Source organism: Giraffa tippelskirchi, chromosome 11, assembly GCF_054371585.1.
Source record: "Giraffa tippelskirchi isolate mGirTip1 chromosome 11, T2T-mGirTip1v1.2.pri, whole genome shotgun sequence".
NCBI lineage: Eukaryota > Metazoa > Chordata > Mammalia > Artiodactyla > Giraffidae > Giraffa > Giraffa tippelskirchi.
The window spans coordinates 133,929,375-133,951,083 of record NC_137285.1 but is presented as its reverse complement, the minus strand read 5'-3'; the positions used below and the strand labels follow the sequence as shown (position 1 = coordinate 133,951,083).

General features: G+C 37.4%; 1 protein-coding gene and 2 long non-coding RNA genes across 29 annotated transcripts in view; 2 read left to right on the top strand and 1 right to left on the bottom strand.

Moving 5' to 3' along the window:
* The window catches only part of CCDC73 (coiled-coil domain containing 73), a 144,219-nt gene that overhangs the window by 87,487 nt on the left and 35,023 nt on the right, over positions 1–21,709 (top strand). For 20 of the 27 annotated variants that reach the window (XM_081543724.1, XM_081543720.1, XM_081543740.1 and 17 more), the window contains 3 exons: positions 8,596–8,724; positions 9,430–9,489; positions 10,971–11,054. In XM_081543724.1, the coding sequence (XP_081399850.1) occupies positions 8,596–8,724; positions 9,430–9,489; positions 10,971–11,054 (273 nt within the window). The remainder of the gene's footprint in view (positions 1–8,595; positions 8,725–9,429; positions 9,490–10,970; positions 11,055–21,709) is intronic. The other 7 variants (XM_081543732.1, XM_081543729.1, XM_081543727.1 and 4 more) reach the window with 2 other exon arrangements.
* Positions 12,167–19,723, top strand: LOC145526920 (uncharacterized). The gene is made up of 2 exons (XR_014069302.1): positions 12,167–14,534; positions 18,457–19,723. It is a non-coding gene; the product is annotated as an uncharacterized LOC145526920 (long non-coding RNA).
* Positions 15,392–21,709, bottom strand: part of LOC145526918 (uncharacterized) — a 29,330-nt gene continuing 23,012 nt past the window's right edge. The window contains exon 2 of the long non-coding RNA XR_014069300.1: positions 15,392–16,373. This is a non-coding gene — a long non-coding RNA (uncharacterized LOC145526918). The remainder of the gene's footprint in view (positions 16,374–21,709) is intronic.

Genomic DNA, 21,709 nt, shown 5'->3' with positions numbered 1-21,709 from the left:
GGCTGACATTGAGTGTTCTCACCAAGTTTTTAATTTATTTTTATTGCTATTTGCTTTATCCTGAATAAATCACCTTTGATTTCATCAAATCCTGTTTTAGGCAAAGATGAGTCACATTTATTTCATATCCTGTTCATCATTCTTTTCTTCTTAAATTCATTAAAAGTTTTTAGCACCTCTTAGATCCCTGAATGTATTAAGGTGCTATGGGATAAGTATGAAACGTGGTACCTTTCCTTGTAGTTCATTCCTACCACCATTAGGATTTCAGACCACTTTATTTTAAAAGTAGAGAAAATAATCATGGAACCCCTTGAATTCACTGTGGTGAAGTCTCTAAGTTGTGTCCGACTCTTGGGACCCCATGCACTGTAACCTGCCAAGCTTCTCTGTCCATGGGATTTCCCAGGCAAGAATACTGGAGTGTGTTGCCATTTCTTTTTCCAGGGAATCTTCCCAACCCAGGAATTGAACCTGGGTTTCCTGCCTTGCAGGCAGATTCTTTACTCACTGAGCCACCAGAGAAGCCCTGAATTCACGTTAGTAGTCATAATAAGTAACAATGCCTAGCACATAATAGATGCCCAACAAATACTTGCATGATTATTACATGCCAGGCACTTTGTTTTGTTAAAAAAAATTACATCCCCATTTAACAGATGAGGAACTTGAGGCAGAATGCAATTAAGTAGTTGCCTAAAGTTACACAACAAGGAAAATAGAGTGAGGATTGCAATTCAAATTTGGCTCCAGAACCTGTTATCTTAACCATTCTACTGATAACAGTAGCAGTATAAGCAATTTATCCACATAAGTTTCTTCTCTGCTTCATTCACCATTAGAAAGCGTATAATTTATTAAAAGGAGAAGTTGCCAATATTCATCCTCTTGAACTACCAGGTCCCCATAAGCTTTGACTCTATGTATACAGACTAATATTTCCATTACCTTGAAACTCATTAAATACTGCTTCTTTTGGGCTTTGTCATTCGGCCCTCCTTCTCCAACCTGAGCATCCATTTCTATCATCTGTACCATTACACACCCCACTTAGTTCTTGGATTGACTTTTTAGTGTCCATTACTTCACCCAGTCCATTGGCCTGTTCCTGCATACACATAATTCCCTGCATAGTATTTCTCATTTATTCTGTTTCTCTTGACTCATACTTTACCTTTTTCTTTAAAACTAAACCTTTCACTATAGTCTTCCTAAGGAGGTACATGAGTCAGACCATACTAAGTGTTGCTTTTCTCTTTGTATTCTCATTTGCAATATGAGTTTAATGATATCTGCCTTTCTAGTTTTATATATCGTGCATGTGTGCGTGCTCACTCACTCACTTGTGTCTGACTCTTTGTGACCCTAAGACCATACCCTGCCAGGCTCCTCTGTCCACGGGATTCTCCAGGTAAGAATATTGGAGCAGGTTGCCATGCCCTCCTCCAGGGGATCTTCCCAACCCAGGGATCAAACCTGTGTCTTTTATGTCTCCTGCATTGGCAGGCAGATTCTTTACCACTGAGCCACCTGGGAAGCCCCTTACAACAAATATAAAATAATATATGGAAAAGCACTTCAGAAAGTTTACCATGCTGTAGAAATTTATGGGATTATTGTTACATGCAAGTGAAATTAGCTTAAAATTAAGGCAAATTTTGATGGATTTGGTTTTTCTGCACCATAACTGTAAGAGGTTATTTGTATTGACTTTCAAGACAATTGAAACATAGCCTCATCCGATAAACTTTTTATCGGATAGGAAAGTCTGAAATTTCTTCCAACTCATTAATTGCTTTTTCTCCCTTCATGCTTGAATTATATTGTTTCTTCAGTGACTAATTCTCTTCTTCATATCTTCTATTTATCTTCTTCATATCATCTCAAAATTTCGTGGGATTGTAGGGATCATCTGATTTATTGGTTTTTAATCTTTCTTTAATTGTAGAACCTTCTGTTAAAGATTGGAGGCTCAGTATAAAAACAAAGTAGAGCTACTTGTGCTTGAAGGGAGAGTTGAAAGAACACTGGAGCCATGCATGTTGACTCTTCCTGCTCTATCAGCAGCTATGGAGGGGGGCCATGGAACCTCTAGGACTTCTTGGAGCACAATTTAAAAACAACTGACTGGATCCAACAGTTAGGTGAATTACTCAATGTCAAGTAGCTTGTAAAAAAGACTCTCTATTTATCCTCACTTTGTACCATATACTGTTTGTAGTCAGTAATATTCTAAACAACCTATAAATTTAATAATGTTAGTTGAAATTCTTCACGTAGTAGATGTGATAATTCCTCAATGTCCAGTGCATCTCATAATGATCAGTCTGTCTTTAAGCTAATTAATATCATCTCCAATCTTCATGCCAGTATTTGGTTCAGGAATGAGCATGTGATCTAATTCTGGCCAGGGGGAGGTGGTTCAAAGAAAAAATATCCTTACTCTTTAGAAGGAGCTCCAGGAAGAGACTATGCAATGAGTTGCTATGCAATTCCTAAATTACCTCTTGCTACAGAATAAATTTCCTTATCATTTAGTGGTTTAAGTATGGTTTTCTGATAGTTATAACCTAAGCATCCTGATACTAATTCATATTTTTCATTACAGAATATTGTATTTTGTACAAAATGATATTGAAAATACAAAATCTATTGATTTTAAATATTTGTGACACATTAAGAGTCTTTGGGTACAAATAAATTCCTCTGGCTCCCTAAGTGTCCTCTTTTTCCCCCCAATTCATCCAAAGCTCTGTCATAACGTCTTTCTTTTTTTCAATTAGCTCATCCTCCTTAGTTCAACCATTCACTTTATATAGATGACTTCATATCTATATTTCCAGTCCACATTTCTTTTAATCTGCAGTTCTGTATTTTCAGCTGCCTGCAGGTCATCTCCTTTTATGACTTACTGTAATTTCAGGGTCAGCCATTGATTCTTCATTATTCCCATCCTTCCTCCTCTGATCCTGCCCACCCCCACCCCCCAAAAATTCATACAACTCTCCTTTCAAAGGAAACCATCTTGCTGCCTATAAAGGTAACTCATCACTGATACACTGAGACTTTTTTTGAGGGAATTTATCATATATAACCTTATATATGATGTATATCATATATAACCATATCTATCTATCTATCTATCTATCATATATAAATTTGAAAAATAATGAATGAATTTTCTTTTAGAACAGTAACACCCTATGACTTAAGTTTAGTGATTTGTGCTTTTTGGCTTTTTAAAGAGTCAGTCTCTTAAGAAAGTTCCAAGTTGATGCTTGTGAACTGTGGTATTGGAGAAGACTCTTGAGAGTCCTCTGGACTGCAGGGAGATCAAACTAGTCAATCCTAAAGGAAATCAGTCCTAAATATTCATTGGAAGGACTGATTCTGAAGCTGAAGCTCCAATACTTTGGCCACCTGATGCGAAGAACTGACTCACTGGAAAAGACCCCTGATGCTGGGAAAGAGCGAAGGCAGGAGAAGGGGACAACAGAACATGAGATGCTTGGATGGCATCACCGACTTGATGGACATGAGTTTGAGTAAGCTCCGAGAGTTGGTGATGGATAGGGAAGCCTGGCATGCTGCAGTCCGTGGGTTGCAAAGAGTCGGACACAGCTGAGAGACTGAACTGAACTGAAGAGTCAGTCTCAGAATATCATCCATCTCTTACTTATCTTTAATAGATTTTTCATCTGTTTCATCAGTGAAGCACATTTTTCGTTTTCTTTTCATTTTCCTGATTCTCTTTTTCGCATTTCATAGTTTCCTAGTCTATCTTTATTTAGACAGTTTGAAATAATCTTTTTCCTTCATTTCCTCTGTCTATTTCATTATATCTTCCTTTAGAATGTCTCATATTTTCATTATCCATTTTCCAATAGTACAGGCATTCATCATCTCATTCCTGGATTAATAAAATATCTCTTAGCCAGTGTTCTTTCCTTCAGTTTTTGTTCACTCTTTCTGCCAGACTAATTTTACTAAGTTATTCTTTTAATACATTGCCTCTATATGCCTGACACATCTACTTAGCACATGTGGAAAGAGTTTTAAATTGAATAGTTCTCCTTTGTCTTTCAAATCAAGTCCCAAACTTTTTTCCAGCTTTATTGAGATACAATTGACATATAACATTATTTAAGCTTATGGTATACAATATGTTGATTTAGTCTCAAACGTCTTAAAATTAGCTTTCCAGAACTTCCATGATCTGGTCCCATTTCACATCTTCAACATTGTATCCTACTATGTCCTAATAAGCATCTTCCATTCTTTGTAATCTAAAAATCTTTGTTGCCGTTATCATAATTCTTAATTTTCCCTGTCTTTTTGCCTTTTTCTCCTTCATATTCCCTACAGCAACTTGAAATGCCTTCTCTCAATTTACTTGTATTGAATGAGATTGAGTCAGGAAACATGGCACATTGGAATGGGAAATTGAGAGAAGTTTGATGGAAGAGCCATTTACAAAATTGTGGGTAGGGTTAAAGGAAACCAACAAGGGATAGAAGCAGTTGGGGAATGATTACACCACCTGGACCTGGTGGTGACAAGGGAAGGAAGCAGATCCTGGAACCTGGAGAGAGCTATAGGTAAAGCTATTGAAGAAAGCTGCAAATCCGAAGCTGTGGCCTTGGGTAAAGGTAGAGCTGTTGCTAGTTTGTGGTCATGTAGGGAGGGAGCTGGGAAAAATACCTCAATCACCCTGTCTTCCTAGCATACTGATTACCGGTGCCTCTCAGAGATTGAACCCAACCAAGGCAGAGGGAAGGGAACTTTGCCTGCGGTATCCACAGATGCCAGCCACACAGGTCATAGAAAAAGAGTGGAAAATGAATCAGGAGGCACAAATGCAGGATATCCAGTATACTACTTACTCGTCTAGGCTCACCAGCTTCATTTAAACTTCTTTCCTTATTCAATACATGCTGATTATTCTCTTAGTGCATTATTTTGTCTGCCTGCTTTTTGGAGATAGGAGAATAAAGCCCTATCTCTTGACCCATGTGGTTACTTTAGCATTTTATGCAGTATACATATCTAAAGGGGATATGTGAATTGAGAACAATGAATTTTTTCTCCTGGATTTTGGACTAAGCCCAAAGAGATTTAATCAGTTGTGTTTCTCTCTAGGTGGCTAAGACTGTAACATATAGAATTCTGGAGGTATTGAGAGCCCAGTTTTCTGCTACTCCTTTTTCAGCTTCCTTGATACCACACACCGTTGGTTTCACTCCTACCTCAGTTGACTTCAGGTTTCTGTATCAGCAGCTTATTCAACCCATGAATCTTGGACATTTTTAGAACTCAGTCATTTGTCATCTTTCCTCTTACTAAAAATGAAGTGATAGCTTCAATAGCTTTACATACCATTCAAAAACTGATACATGAGAAATGTGTTTATTTTAGAGAAAATACTTAAAAACAAAATGAGGAAAATAAAAATTTCCCATAATCTCATCACCCTAATGAACCAATTTCAGTTTTTAAGAATTGAAATTTACTAATCAAGATCTTAACTGTAAGATGATTTTTTTCAGCAAAGGAATTTGGATGTTGTTCATCTCAGACTTGGAAAATGGTCAACAGCCAGGAAACGTATATCCAGAACCATAGCATGAAACCAACTTCCACCACTAAGCTGTTTTACACTGCAACTTATACCATCACTGTTGACCATAGTGGATACTGCCACTGGTGCAGGAGTATCACTGTTGTTCATGGAGGCTTGAAGTGACTAGCATGGCCTCTGCTACCTACTGACTGGTTCCTGATTCAATATCCAAAATAGGTGCTGCTGATTAGCAGAGCCTGATATCATGTTTCTGAAGCTAGTATCTGGCATTTCTGGCTTCTGTTGGGGGCTTTCAAAGTTCAAAGGAAATTCAGTCACTCAGCTGTGTCCGACTCTTTGCAACCCCATGTACTGTAGCACACCAGGCTTCCCTGTCCATCACTAACTCCTGGAGCTTGCTTAAACTCATGTCCATTGAGTTGGTGATGCCATCCAACCATCTCATCCTCTGTCGTCCCCTTCTCCTTCTGCCTTCAATCTTTCCCAGCATCCGGATCTTTTCTAATGAGTCAGTTCTTTGTGTCAGGTACCAAAGGACTGGAGCTTCAGCATTAGTCCTTCTAATCAATATTCAGGGTTGATTTCTTTTAGGATTGACTGGTTAGATCTCCTTGCAGTCCAAGGGCCTCTCAAGAGTCTTCTCTAGTACCACAGTTCAAAAGCATCAATTCTTCAGTGCTCAGCTTTTTTTCTGGTCCAACTCTTACATCCATACATGATTACTGGAAAAACCATAGCTTTGAGTAGATGGACCTTTGTTAGCAAAGTAATGTCTCTACTTTATAATATGCTGTCTAGGTTTGTCACAGCTTTTCTTCCAAGGAGCAAGCATCTTTTAATTTTATGGCTGCTGTCACCATCTGTAGTGATTTTGGAGCACAAGAAAATAAAGCCTGTCACTGTTTGCATTGTTTCCCCATCTATTTGCCATGAAGTGATGGGACCGGATACCATGATCTTAGTTTTTTGAATGTTGCGTTTTAAGCTAACTTTTTCACTCTCATCAAGAGGTTCTTTGGTTCCTCTTCACTCTCTGCCATAAGGGTGGTGTCATCTGCGTATCTGAGGTTATTGATATTTCTCCCGGCAATCTTGATTCCAGCTTGTGCTTCATCCAGCCCAGCATTTCTTCTGTATTCTGTGTAGAAGTTAAATAAGCAGGGTGACAGTATTCAGCCTTGACATACTCCTTTCCCAATTTGGAACCGGTTCATTGTTCCATGTCTGGTTTTAACTGTGGCTTCTTGACCTGCATACAGGTTTCTCAGGAGGCAGGTCAAGTGATCAGGTATTCCCATCTCTTTCAGAATTTTCCACAGTTTGTTGTGATTCACACAATCAAAGGATTTAGTGTAGTCAGTGAAGCAGGAGTTGATGTTTTTCTGGAATTCTTTTGCTTTTTCTATGATCCAACAGATGTTGGCAGTTTGATCTTTGGTTACGATGCTGTGTAATCAAAAAAATCAGAACCTTAAACAGTAGTACAATAGGATACACACCAACTCAGAAGTTGGTATTTCTGGATTTGAATGTATTCAGATGTATCTGTTAAACTCAATGAACATGTAACTTCACAGTGTAGACTTCTTTTACATCCCCGTAAAGTCTGTCCTCTGCAATAATGCCAGAGTTATTTTTCTAAAAGGCACATCTTGTTATGTCATTCTCTTAACCAAAATCCTTCAGTGGTTAATTCCTCATTGTCTGTAAGATAAAATTAGAACTCTTTAGCTTGGCCTACAAATCTTTCGATACTTGAATTTTGCCAAATTTCTAGTCAAAACTTGTTCAGACACTATTTTGTGTCCAACTCCTTGCGATCCCATGGACTGTAGCTCACCAGGTTCCCCTGTCCTTCACTGTCTTCCAGAGTTTGCTCAAATTCATGTCCATTGAGTTGGTGATGCTATCTAACCATCTCATCCTCTGTTGCCCCCTTTTCCTCTTGCTCTCAGTCTTTCCCAGCATCAGGGTCTTTTCCAGTGAATCAGCTCTTTGCATCATGTGGCCAAAGTATTGGAGTTTCAGCATCAGTCTTTCCACTGAATATTCAGTGTTGATTTCCTTTAGGATTGACTGATTTGGTCTCCTTGCTGTCTAAGGGACTCGTCTCCAGCACCATAATTCAGAAGCATTAATTCTTCGGCAGTCAGCCTTCTTTATGGTCCAACTCTCACATCCATACACGACTACTGGAAAAAACCATAGTTTTGACTATATGGACCTTTGTTGGCAAAGTAATGTCTCTGCTTTTTAATACCCTGCGTAGGTTTGTCATAGCTTTCCTTCCAAGGAGCAAGTGTCTTAAATTCTTCCCCCTTACCCATGACATACTAGTTCTGGTCATATCATATTAGTTCTGTTTCCTTGAAAAATACCATGCTCTTTCATGTTTCTGTACTTTTCTGAGTGTTTTTGCCTGCAGTATCTACTCATTGTTTGTCTTCTTCAAAAATTTATCTTTACAGACTCAGTTTAAATGCCACTGTCCTGTGTATGCCTTCTTGATGCCCTCAACCAAACTGTTTCATCCTTTAAACTTCTGTACTTTCCTGTATTAAAGCACTCATCACATTATATTATAATTATTTCTTAAATAAATTTTTATTATTAGCTGCTAATAACTTGGGAGTTGATAATCTTTTATATAATCTTTTATCTTAGAGGATTTTTGTTGAATAAATCAGTAGGGAAAACACCCTACTTCTGGTTGATTAGTTGATTTAGTTAGTGTATTCTTTTTAAGAACAAAGATCATGCATTCTAGCTTTGTGTCATTGTATTTGCCTATTTTGTAACCACAGACATCATTTCCATGTTGGTTAATTATATTGCAAGGAAAATAGGGAAAACAGACGTTGATGGGCCAGTGTTAGTCACTCAGTCGTGTCCAACTTTTTGCAATCCCATGGACTGTAGTAGAATAGGTTTAAAATGAACTTTAAAACTGTCAGAAAAGTGCCTTGCTTTAATGAAATATGTATACTGAATTCTTTGATGTTTTTTATGTTAAGGAACTTAAAAAAGTAACTTCAGACTTGATAAAGACCAAAGTCACATGTCAACAACAGAAGATGGGAGCAGAAAACAATTTAACAATTAAAGAACAAAAATTTCAAGAACTTGAAGAAAGACTCAAAATGGTACTTATTTAATATATCCTTGTTTATAAAATTAACATTTTTGTAAAATTTATGAGTTATATAAACAATTGAATAAGAGTATAATACAAAATTTTTCCTTCTTTGTAGAGTTAATATACATAGTAAAGAAAGATTTCATGAATTTTTGAAAAATTGCTAGATAACTTTTGGCATTATCAGCAAAACTTCAGGATAACAAAGTTTGTCTATAACCACTTTATTTTCACTTTACTATGGTATCAGGTAATCAGGACTTCCCTTGTGGCTCAGTTGGTAAAGAATCCGCCTGCAGTTCGGGAGATCTGGGTTCAATCCCTGGGTTGGGAAGATCCCCTTGAGAGGGGAAAGGCTACCCACTCCAGTATTCTGGCCTGGATAGTCCATGGGGTTGCAAAGAGTCGGACATGACTGAGTGACTTTACTTTCACTTTCGTGTAATTGTCTGGCATAATGATATCTTCAGGAAAGCTTTTGGAGATGAGAAATTCTGTTGTTTTCAACATTAACATTTATAAGTTTGCACCAGCCTGTCTTGAATATCTAACACCATCTTTAGTTCTCTAGAATCATTAATTCAACAGTAGACAAACATTGGTACTTTGGAGTAAAAATAGGTCATGATATTCCTGAATTTGTTAAGTCATGAATTGAATGTATGATTTGCTGAATTTTGTATCTTAACTTTAAAATTATTCAAATTTTTAGGAATTGGAATTAAATAAGAAGATCAATGAAGAGATAACCTGTATTCAAGAAGAAAAACAGGCAAGCAATCATAAGATATTTTGGAAGTCAGTAAATATTCTGAAAACCAAATACAGTGGGGAAAATAAACAACAAATGGAATCATGCCTAGGTCAATTCCTAGCACTTAGTAAACACTCAGTTGGTGTATATTGAATGGATAAACACTCAGTTGGTGTATATTGAATGGATTACATATGTACCTTTTAAACCAAGTCTAACCTGTATTCACATTAAAAAATAAATCAGGGACTTCCTTGGTGGTCCAGAGGTTAAGACTCCACGCTTCTAATGCAAAGGGTGAAGGTTTGATTCCTATTTGGGAACCTAAGATCCCACATGCTGCACAGTACTGCCAGAAAAAAAAATCAGAGGAGAAATGAGATGGTCATCAAAAGGTACAAACTTCCAGTTGTAAAATGAGTTAGTTCTGGGTAGGTAATGTGCAGCATGATGTCATATTTGAAAGTTGCTGAGAGAGTAGAGTTTTTTTTTAATAAGACTCTGAAGACATATTCTTATTTTAAAAATATTTATTTAGTTGAGGTCTAGTTGATTTACAACATTATATTAGTTTTAATTATGTAACAAAGTGATTCAAAATTTTTATAGATTATACTCCATTTAAAGTTATCATAAAATATTGACTGTATTCCTTGTGCTGTACAATATATCCTTGTAGCTTATTTATTTTTTACAGCGAGTAGATCTTAAATGTTCTCCCACATACAAAAAGTTGGTGATTATGTGTGGTAATAGAGATGTTAACCTTATTTTGGTAATTACATCACAATAAATATGTGTATCAAATCATCATATTTTATACTTTAAGCTTAACACATATGTCAATTATATCTCAGTAAAACTGGAAAAAGATTACATTAAAATAATTTATAAGGTGTATAAATATAAATCACTGTTTTCCTAAGTTTAGACTACTGGTACTCTAGCAGATAATTATTGAAATGTATTTATGCTTAGAGCATGCATTTATAGGACATTATACTCTCATTTGAATTTGATATTTATAATTATTCTATTCTTAAAAAAAGGTATGCAAATAAAATTTCTCCTGTTTCTTTTTTTTCTCTTCTGATTTTCCTCTGTTTGATCCTGAATGCATACCAGGCCATCCTCACCCATCAGCACTATGCCATTTTAGTAGCAGTATATTTACTGTTTGAGGAGAAAGCCAACAATAGTTTTGTTTTGAATGCTTTACATTTTTCAGCAGTCTTAGAATCCATGTCCCATTTCAAAAACTTTGTTAATTATTTGAGGAACTCTTAGAAATAGTACTTTTTAAGAGATCATATAATACAAATTTCATTAAATTTTAATAAAATGTGCCATTAGTTTATTTCAGTATATTGTTTTCTTATGGCATTGAAATTAAACTGTAATAAGAAACTAGAAAATATATTTTAAGAATGTGAGTTTAGAAACATACCTACTGCCTTAAAACTTTTCAATTAATATATCATATTTATACTTTTTTAAAGGGTATCATCATTTCTTTCCAACAATTGCAGCAGTTACTTCAGCAACAGACTCAAGCTAATACTGAAATGGAAGAAAAATTGAAGGTGATAAAAGAAAATAATTAGGAGAGATATATATATATATATAAAACACATCCTGATTTTATATATATATATATGCATATTTTCATCTAATGAGCTTTACCTGTTTAGTTGCTTTCATATGTCCAGCTTTATCTGAGATCATTTTGAATTTTAGGGGTCAAGTATTGACCTCCTTCATCAACTTGGTATCAGTGTCCAAAGAAATGAGCATTTTTTTTTAGCATTTAAGTCACTAGTTAAACGTTCAGTTTTATCAAGTAATTGATTTAATTTTGTAACAGATTGGGTATTTTTTCTCTGTGTCTTAGGATTTTGGCCAAGATTCAAAACTGAAAATAAAAGGTGACAAGTGACACCACATTCTAGGAGAGTCATCAGTGAGCTCTCGGAAGTGGGGTGAGAGGCAGATCCCTTTTCACAAGAACGTAATAGAACCGGTCCTGTTACCACAACAATCACCGCATCATCTTCTTCCCATTATATATAAGAAAATGACTGGGGAGAGGAAGAAGTTATGGGAGTGTTTTGGGAATGAGGGTTCATTAAGTGATGCTTTTCTCTTACATCCCTAGTGGAGAGAGATGTCTTTCCCCTCATGAATCTAAGTGAAGGAGTCTACAGGAAAATCGTGTAAAAATTGGGGTACAAGAAGGGGAGACTGACATCTTAGTTTTTTAGATGGATGCTTGCGATGCTATTGAACCTAAAGGTTCACTGTGGTGTTGCCAGTAAAATGTGATAAATTCATTTTGTGGGAGAATTCGGTGTATGTACGTGTCTTGAAGTTTAGAAGTTGTGTACCAAGAACGTCTAGAATGATGCCCAGTTTTAGTCTAGAAATTTCAAGGAGTAAAGTTTTTGGAGGAATCTGTTCCGATGAGACTTGGTGTGTATTATGCTTGTTCTAATGCTGTATGGCCCTAGAAGGGTCAGAAGTGAGAACATGGTAGTTCCTTGGCTTCATATGAAGGGCATGTAGTGGTTAGTGAAAGAGCAGGAACTGCCAAGTGATGGGATGTCCAACTCAAGAGAAGTTGGAGACATGTTCCACTGTGGTGGCCAGTGGAAGATATTTGTGCCCCTCTGAAGGGATTCTTGATAATGAAACATGAAGCTCAACATTTCCCAAGAAAAGTATGTTCACCTCTGATGAAAAGACCACCATCAGCAGAGGCCTGGACCAGCTTCATGAGAATGTATGTAACCAGTGCAGTTGCATAAGGCTGATAGCCAGAAGAGCCTCAAGTTTCAGGTTTAGTATTCTGTGGTCACTTCCTTGACATTTTTATTAGCTTTTATATTTAAATGTATGCTTTGTAAATTAAGTCTGATGGTAAAATGGAGCTTGCACCAGGGCTTGAAGCCCCAGCTTTGGCATTTTCCAGCCTTCCATTGCCTCCAAGGAACCATTCTTGGCTGCTGTCTCTTCTGCCCTTTGGTGCCCTGGGCCCTGCATAGCCTTGTCCTCCCTGCTCCTATCTTGTCACCACTCTATGTTGGCTGGGTCACATTGGTGGGTAGAGGCCTGTGTGTTCTATTGTTGCCCTTTACCAATGTTTGGGCTTCCCAGCTGGTGCTAGTGGTAAAGAACCTGCCTGCCAACGCAGGAGACATAAGAAACGTGGGTTTGGTCCTTGGATCGGAAAGATCCCCTGGAGGAGGGCATGGCAACCAGTATTCTTGCCTGGAGAATTCCATGGACAGAGGAGCATGGAAGGCTACAGTCCATAGGGTCGCAAAGAGAAGGACACAACTAAAGCAACTTAGCAGGCACACCCCACACTGGTGGAGGCCTAGATGTAGCAGGGCAGGTCTGAGTTGAGTGCATGTGCCCTGCAGCATCTTCTTCCCCAGGTTGGCCATGTCTCGCACATTAGGTAGTGTTTCGGCAGAAAGTGAGTCCTCAATCCAGGTAGTGAGCTGCATCCCTGCCTGGCAGTTGCAATCCTTTGGGGGTTACCCATCTGCCAGAGGGCCCATGGGATGGAGAGACTGACTTCCCCAACTTCAGACAGAACACAATACATGGGTCTTGCAACTTGCAGGAGGTAGAACTCAAAGCTAAGTCTTGTGGTGAGGCCCTTAGGCATCTGTGAGGATCTGTCTTTGGCCTGTGACTATCCCAGGGGACATTAAAAAGAAAATAAAAAGCACCATGATAGGTGAATAGGAAGAAAAAGGAGGAGGAGAGAGACAAAAACAGAGATGGAGGAACCATAAAGAAAAGAAAAGGTTTAGTATCAGTGTCTTTAATAGCTTTTTTTTTCCTCTTTTTTTAAATTTTGCATTTGGCCCCAGAAATTATGCTGAATCCATCCTCACTGAATGAAACCAAACTTAACCTGAACAGTGAAACACTATCTTTTCACCATTAATGTTCTATGATTAGTTATGTAAAGAGAGGTTTGCCTTGCTCATTTCTCTTGCCTGCCCCCCCAGTACTGTAGGGATTTCACCTGGAAGACAGAGAGGGAAAACTTATGCTAGAGCCAAATCTCTCCCTTCTTTTAACCCTTTCACCTACTCCAATAAAATATTTTAAAAAATTTTCATAAAGTCCTGCTGCTGCTAAGTCACTTCAGTCGTGTCCAACTCTGTGCGACCCCATAGACGGCAGCCCACCAGGCTCCCCCATCCCTGGGATTCTCAAGGCAAGAACACTGGAGTGGGTTGCCATTTCCTTCTCCAGTGCATGAAAGTGAAAAGTGAAAGGGAAGTCGCTGAGTCGTGTCTGACTCTTAGCAACCCCATGGAATGCAGCCTACCAGGCTCCTCCATCCATGGGATTTTCCAGGCAAGAATACTGGAGTGGGGTGCCATTGCCTTCTCCTCATAAAGTCCAGTTATCCGCAAATATGAACAAAGCTTGTGGAGATGATGGAATTCCAGTTGAGCTATTTCACATCCTAAAAGATGATGCTGTGAAAGTACTGCACTCAATATGCCAGCAAATTTGGAAAACTCAGCAGTGGCCACAGGACTGGAAAAGGTCCGTTTTCATTCCAGTCCCTAAGAAAGGCAATGCCAAAGAATGTTCAAACTACCGCACAGTTGCACTCATATCGTATGCTAGCAAAGTAATGCTCAAAATTCTCCAAGCCAGGCTTCAGCAATACGTGAACCGTGAACTTCCAGATGTTCAAGCTGGATTTAGAAGAGGCAGAGGAACCAGAGATGAAATTACCAACATCTGCTGGATCATTGAAAAAGGCAAGAAGAACTAAAGAGGCTCTTGATGAAAGTGAAAGAGGAGAGTGCAGCCATGAAATTAAAAGACGCTTGCTCCTTGGAAGAAAAGCTATGACCAATCTAGACAGCATATTAAAAAGCAGAGATGTTACTTTGCCAACAAAGGTCCGTCGAGTCAAAGCTATGGTTTTTCCAGTAGTCATGTATGGATGTGAGAGTTGGACTATAAAGAAAGCTGAGCACCGAAGAACTGATGCTTTTGAACTGTGGTGTTGGAGAAGACTCTTGAGAGTCCCTTGGACTGCAAGGAGATCCAACCAGTCCATCCTAAAGGAGATCAGTCCTGGGTGTTCATTGGAAGGACTGATGTTGAAGCTGAAACTCCAATACTTTGGCCACCTGATGTGAAGAGCTGACTCATTGGAAAGACCCTGATGCTGGGAAAGATTGAAGGCAGGAGGAGAAAGGGATGACAGAGGATTAGATGGTTGGATGGCATCACCGACTTGATGGACATGAGTTTGAGTAAACTCCAGGAGTTGGTGATGGACAGGGAGGCCTGGCGTGCTGCAGTCCATGGAGTTGCAAAGAGTCGGACACGAGTGAGCGACTGAACTGAACTGACCTCCTCTACCCATCTTATAGATGCTTAATGAGGATTATTTCCCTAAGGTGTTAAACCTTCTTCCAAGCAACATATGAAATAATTTATTCAAATTCTTGATGAAAGCAGTTACCAGGATTGCCCCCTAATCCATTTAAAGGAGGTGAAACATAGATTTTTAGGGTGAACAAAATGTTAGAGATAAGCCAATCTAACCATCTCATTTTGTGATGAAATAGAGATCCACAAAAGGCAGGCAGTATAGTTCAAGGCCCCAAATAAGTGGCAAAACCAGAATTAAATCTTTGTCTCGATTCTACTTCAGCACTATTTCTACAACATTACATTGTTAAGATATTTTTTCCTAGATCTGTTGGAAATGCCACTCTTGCTGGATCAGTTATACAAAGACCACAACTTTCAAATTGCCCTTCATCAGCTCTAAATCCAATGTTTATGTATTGTTGAATTCTACAGGGCCTATGGTAGTCATAGATGTATCTATTAGGTCAGTGCAAAAGTAATTATGGTTTTGGACTCTGAATTTTAAATCATTGTAACCAGGCTCAAACACATCTTTATTAGTCAAAATAGGAACCATTACAAGCAACACATTTTTTACCAACAGGAGATGTTTGTTAATTCCTGTAGCATAAACATCAGTGCTTCAGGATTCAACAGACTCTTGGAAAGCAGCCTCTTGCTGGTTGTGGAAGCATTTTTCCCTGCAAAAAGTTGTAGACATGCTTGAAGAAGTAGTAGTCAGTTGGTGAGAGATCAGGTGAATATGGCAGATGAGGTAAAACTTTGTAGCCTAATTGGTTCAGCGTTTGAAACGTTGGTCGTGCAACATGCAGCTGGGCATTGTCACGGAGAAGAATTGGGCCCTTTCTGTTGGCCAGTGCTGGCTGCAGGAATTGCAATTTTTGGTGGTTCTCATCAATTTGCTGAGCATACTTCTCAGATGTAATGTTTTCGCCAGAATTCAGAAAGCTGTAGTGGATCAGACCAGCAGCAGATCACCAAACAGTGACTGTGACTTTTTTTTCATTCTTGTTTGGCCTTGGAAAGTGCTTTGGAGTTTCTTCTTGGTCCAGCCACTGAGCTGGTCGTCGCTGATTGTTGTATAATATCCACTTTTCTTTGCATGTCACAATCCAAATTGAGAAATGGTTTGTTGTTGTTGTGTAGAATAAAAGAAGAGGACACTTCAAAACGACATTCTTCTGATTTTCGGTCAGCTCGTGAGGCCCCCACTTACCGAGTTTTTTCACCTTTCCAATTTGCTTCAAACGCCACGTGACCATAGAATGTAGACATTGAGTTCTTGCGCCTTCTCGTGTAGTAGCTTCAGTGATCCTCTCAGTTGGTTTTTGTTAGCTTCCAGTGGCTGCCCACTATGCTCATCTTCAAGGCTCTCGTCTCCTTTGCAAAACTTGTTAAACCACCACTGCGTTGTACGTTCATTAGCAGTTCCTTGGCCAGATGTGTTGTTGATGTTGTGATTGTCTCCACTGCTTTGTGACCTGTTTTGAACTCAAATAAAAAAAATTGCTCAAATTTGCTTATTCTCTAACATCATTTCCATATTTCTGTAGACTAAAGTACATATAAAATAAACAGCACTGTGGTACATATACACAATGGAATATTACTCAGCCATTAAAAAAAATACATTTGAATCGGTTCCACTGAGATGGATGAAACTGGAGCCCATTATACAGAGTGAAGTAAGCCAGAAAGAAAAACAACAATACAGTATACTAATGCATATATATGGAATTTGAAAGATGGTAACGATAACCCTATATGCGAGACAGAATAAGAGACACAGATGCATAGAACAATTTTATGGACTCTGAGGGAGAAGGTGAGGGTGGGACGTTCTGGGAGAATAGCATTGAAACATGTATATTATCATATGTGAAACAGAACACCATTCCATGTTCGATGCATGTGACAAGGGCTCAGGGCCGGGGCAATGGGATGATCCAGAAGGATGGGATGGGGAGGGAGGTGGGTGGGGGGTCCAGGAAGGGGAACACATGTAAACCAATGGCTGATTCATGTCAATGAATGGCAAAAACTATTACAATATTGTAAAGTAATTAGCCCCCAACTAAAATAAATAAATTTATTAAAAAAAAATAAATAAAATAAAATAAACAGCAAATAATTCACTAGCAAAAAACATAAAGCAAGAAATGCACATCAAAATGATGTATAACAACCACATTTATTTAAGAATGTATTCCAGTAGCAAATGGCAAAGTTCAACAGTGCAAAACCATACTTATTTTTGCACCAACCTAGTAGTTTCTTTGAGTTAATGATGACAATAACTATGTTTCCAGGATTTTTAGCTAAAATGGCATTATTTTAGATAATCCAAATGCCTCTCTTTTTTACTAGACCCGTTATTGCCTAAGCCTTGATGGTACATAGAGAAACTAGATTTCATATAGTAAAATTTCAAACAAAGTATTAGCAAGAACAAGATAAAATTGTCTGCTTTTTATTTTAACAGTTAAGGGCCTTAAAAAATAGTACCATCTATCATCACTTTCATTTTATAAAAGATAACATTTTAACACCAAAAGTATATTAAGGATGTAATATCAGATAAAGGACAGTCCTTTATAAGAAAACACATTCGATGACCTTATATTGACATTTTTTGCCATGGACTAGTGAGATTTTTGTCATGGATCAGTTCCTGTTTACAGACTTGTGTTGGAGAACCATTGATATATAGTATAACAAAATATTAATGTTGAACTGTTGCTAAGGATTATGCTGCATAGACATCTCAAGTGTTTTCCTGAGGAGCATTCTAATTCCACCTGTACTAAAAGGGATCATTACTCTTCATAATGGCCTACTGTGTTTCAGTGCCTGCAATCATGCTGTCATCTGTCTTATTTTTTTTAAGTACAGTTTGGAGCATAGAGACCTAAAGTCTCATGATAGAGAATATTTTTTACTGTGATTTAATTATGGTTTAGTCCAGATAAAAGTATAGTTATGCTGCTATAATCATAGTGTTAGGAAGACTATTTATTTAGTTTGCTGCTATAGTCATAGTGTTAACATGAATAATTTACTTAGATTAACCAGAATAATTTACTTAGTTTTTGGTATATTAAAGCATTAACTAGTGGTTTTATTTTGATTTTCCACAATATATATTTTGTCAGAGAAGGTTTTCAAATTTGTTAATCCAGGTGCAGATAATACCAAACAATTCCCTGGTAGAGTATAACTTCCATAAAAATAGTAACATTTTTACTAATATAATTCAGTTCAGTAGCGTCCGACTCTTTGCGACCCCATGAACCACAGCACACCAGGCCTCTCTGTCCATCAGCAACTCCCGGAGTCCACCCAAACCCATGTCCATCGAGTTGATGATGCCATCCAGCCATCTCATTGTCTGTCGTCCCCTTCTCCTCCTGCCCTCAATCTTTCCCAGCATCAGAGTCTTTTCCAATGAATCAGCTCTTTGCATCAGGTGGCCAAAGTATTGGAGTTTCAGCTTCAACATCAGTCCTTCCAATGAACACCCAGGACTGATCTCCTTTAGGATGGACTGGTTGGATCTCCTTGCAGTCCAGTATAAGAGCCCAAAAAAGTTTCTGACACATAATAGGAGCTCATTAAATCTTATTAAATTAATGAGTGATTAACAGTGAGTAAATTCAGACTCTGCAAGTTCAGATATTGCCAGGTCAGGGCTCCTGGTTAAATATATTGGATTGAACCTATACATTCCCTTCTGTTTCCTTCTGAAGCTACAATAAAATGACATAAAAACCACAAGAATGCAGAAATGGGAAGAATAAACAATAAAAATAAAGTTTTAAAAGTGGGAACCAAATGGAAAATTAGTCATTTACTCAGCGACTGAGAGAAAGTAGAAACCCAAGTTAAAGCAACAGAAATTATCAGGAATTGCAAGCATCATGTGCCTCTAAAGATGCATAACTGGAGCCAGTAACTAGAAGGTCTGCATGAAAAGCTATTGCACGTTCTTCTCCCTAATCTGCAGTCACTTCCTATCTTCTGTTGGGCAAAAGATAGAGAATTAGTTGGAGAGTTTGATGAGCAACTGAGACTGGAAAGATCCAGTGGTGTGCTGGAGGCAATTTGTACCAGGGAGAGCTGGTTGTTAGAGCTGTTGTCATTTTGTAAGCTGATTTAAATAAGTGGTAGCTTGAATTAACCACAGTGGGTTTTTTTTTTTTTAACTTCAATGAGATTGGCAAATGCTACAAATCAGGCTTTTTGAGACCTAGTTTACTAGCACAGTACTGAAAGTATTATTTTAAAAATAGTTTGGAAAGTCTGTATACTGAATTCTGAAGCTGTCAAGCAGTCTCCCCATTTGGAGGACAGTTAGCCTTGTAGCGTCCAGGCAGCAGAATGGAAGATTCTGTGGTGACTAACCTGCAATTAAGCTCTCCCGATGAAACAGTTCAGCCAGATCAATGCACAGTGAAGCCACCACTGTAGTGACAAAACTTTGTAGTTGACAAAACTTTTAGTTGGCTATTTGATACTTCATTCTTAAATATGAACAAACAGTTAAGGATCACTGGGTATTTGAAAATCTCCAGTGTGAAAAACGGACAAATAGGGTAATGAAAAAAAACTTGGAGAAGCTAAGAAAATATACTCAGTGAAGAGAAATGTATTTGTTAATCCCAAAACAGTAATTTAGGATCTAAAAAACATTCATAGAATAAAAGAGAACCCTTAAATATATTAGCATACATTAAAGGTAAATGGAAAGGTTAGAAGATAACATCAAAATAATCTAAGAAAGTAGAACCAAAAGACAAGAGGATGGAAAATAGGAAAGAAAGAAAATGAGGGGGTTGTTCAAGAGGTCTGGTGAGTTTCAGAGAGAACAGAAAAAGTGGAAGGAGAGCAAATGACCCAAGAGATAATGCAGGAAAGTAACCCAGAATTGAAGGATCTGAGTTTGTTTTGCTTAACACCAATGCATATCATTATGAAATTTCATACTAAAAGAAGATTATTAAACTCTCTGGGGTGGGGAGGGGGGCAAAAAAAGTAGGTCACCTATAAAGGATCCAAAATGAGAATGGCAACATAATGGCTTCAAACTTCTCATTGGCAACCCTGGAAGGTAGAAGATAATAGAACCATGCTTTCAGAGGTTCCAAAACAGAATTGTACTGTATTTAGCCAAACAAATTAAGTATTGGTAGAAAAAACATACTTTCAGACATGCAAGGGTTCAAAAAATATGATATTTGTCTGCTTTATCAAAAAGTAACAGGCTGCTTTACCAAGACAAGGGAATAAACCAGGAGGAAATCATGGGATCTAGGAGACAGGAGACCCACCACAGAAGAAGAAAGGAAATTCTCAAAGATTGCCTGATCAGTGTAGCAAGATGAAAGAACAGTCAGTCCACATTGTAGGAGAATGATGGACTGTCTCCAAAACATGGAAACTGAGAGAATACCAGATACAGGCACTTTCTTTTAGATGGGGGTATAGTTACAGACAGGAAATGACTGATCTATCTAATGTGCTTTTTAAGAACATAATGCTTTTGGTCATTTATTTTTACTAGGATATTCTGGTATACTCTCCCATATCTCCTCTGAACTTTTCGATTTGTCTGTCTTCTAAAATAGTGTTACTAATATAAATAGATACTGTAAATATTTGTTAGAATGTTAAAGTACTAAGCACCTGTTAAACAATACCCTTGTAAATATTTGGAAACTGCCTTGTTATTATCATATGTTACATATAAATTAAGATGAAATCATGACTTCTATAAAAATATTTACATTGTCCCAAAGTAGAGACAGTCAAAATAGGAAATCATTGAGTGCTCTCAAAGTGCATAGTTCTTTATGAGCCAGAGAAGAATCTTTGTGTTAAAATTGTTTTATCAAATGTTTTCAAAACTTTGCATAATTGTGTCATCACATATTGATATTCTATGTAATAATTGAGGACTCTTTAAATAGTTGAAATACTGTGAAGGCTTTAAAATGAGATCTTACATAGTGATATGGAAGTTAAGCAAGATACATTATTCATATTTTTAGAAAAGCAAATGGCAGAACAACAGAGTATGTGCAGTATGGTTTGAAAGATGTATTTCATGTACTTGTCTGCTTATAGACAATATTTGAAAGGATACACAAGAAAGTACCGCTGGTGGGGAGAGCTGGAAAACCAGTAGAGGAAAACCTGGCCTTTTCTCTCTGTATCCTTTGTGTGGCTTGGATGTTGACCCTGAATGTACTTAGCTTTAGTAATGATAAACAAATTAACATAAAAATTCCAGATATGTTAGACATGCAGGTAGAGTTCTTATTATTTGTCTTTTTACAGAAGTTTACTTGGATTATCACCAGACACTGAAGAAACCTAATAATATTGGTGATACTGGTTTAATATCTTTTAAACCTTTGTCTTAGAAAACAGTGATAATTTTACCCTTTAAAGGTTTTTTTGGGAAGGGGAGAGGAGAGTGTGGTAGTGATTATATAATATGTTAATTATGAAGTAATAAGTTAATTAGTGAATATTGAAGTTCTACTAAAAAAAGTGTTAATTTGAAATTAAAATTTTTAATTGTATTTAAGAGTTTTCCAGCCAATTAATTTCTGAAATAAACAGATATGGAAAATATATTCTGTAGTAGTTAAAAATTTTTAGTAGGGTTAGGCTGGATTATGCTACATTTCATATTTTTCAGTGCTGTACTTTATATTACTTTTTTCAGTACATTAAAACTTATGCAGTGAAACTGAATAATGGCAATGTTTTTATACCCTTTTATAGCCATTTCTTTTTCATAACCTCCCCCTAT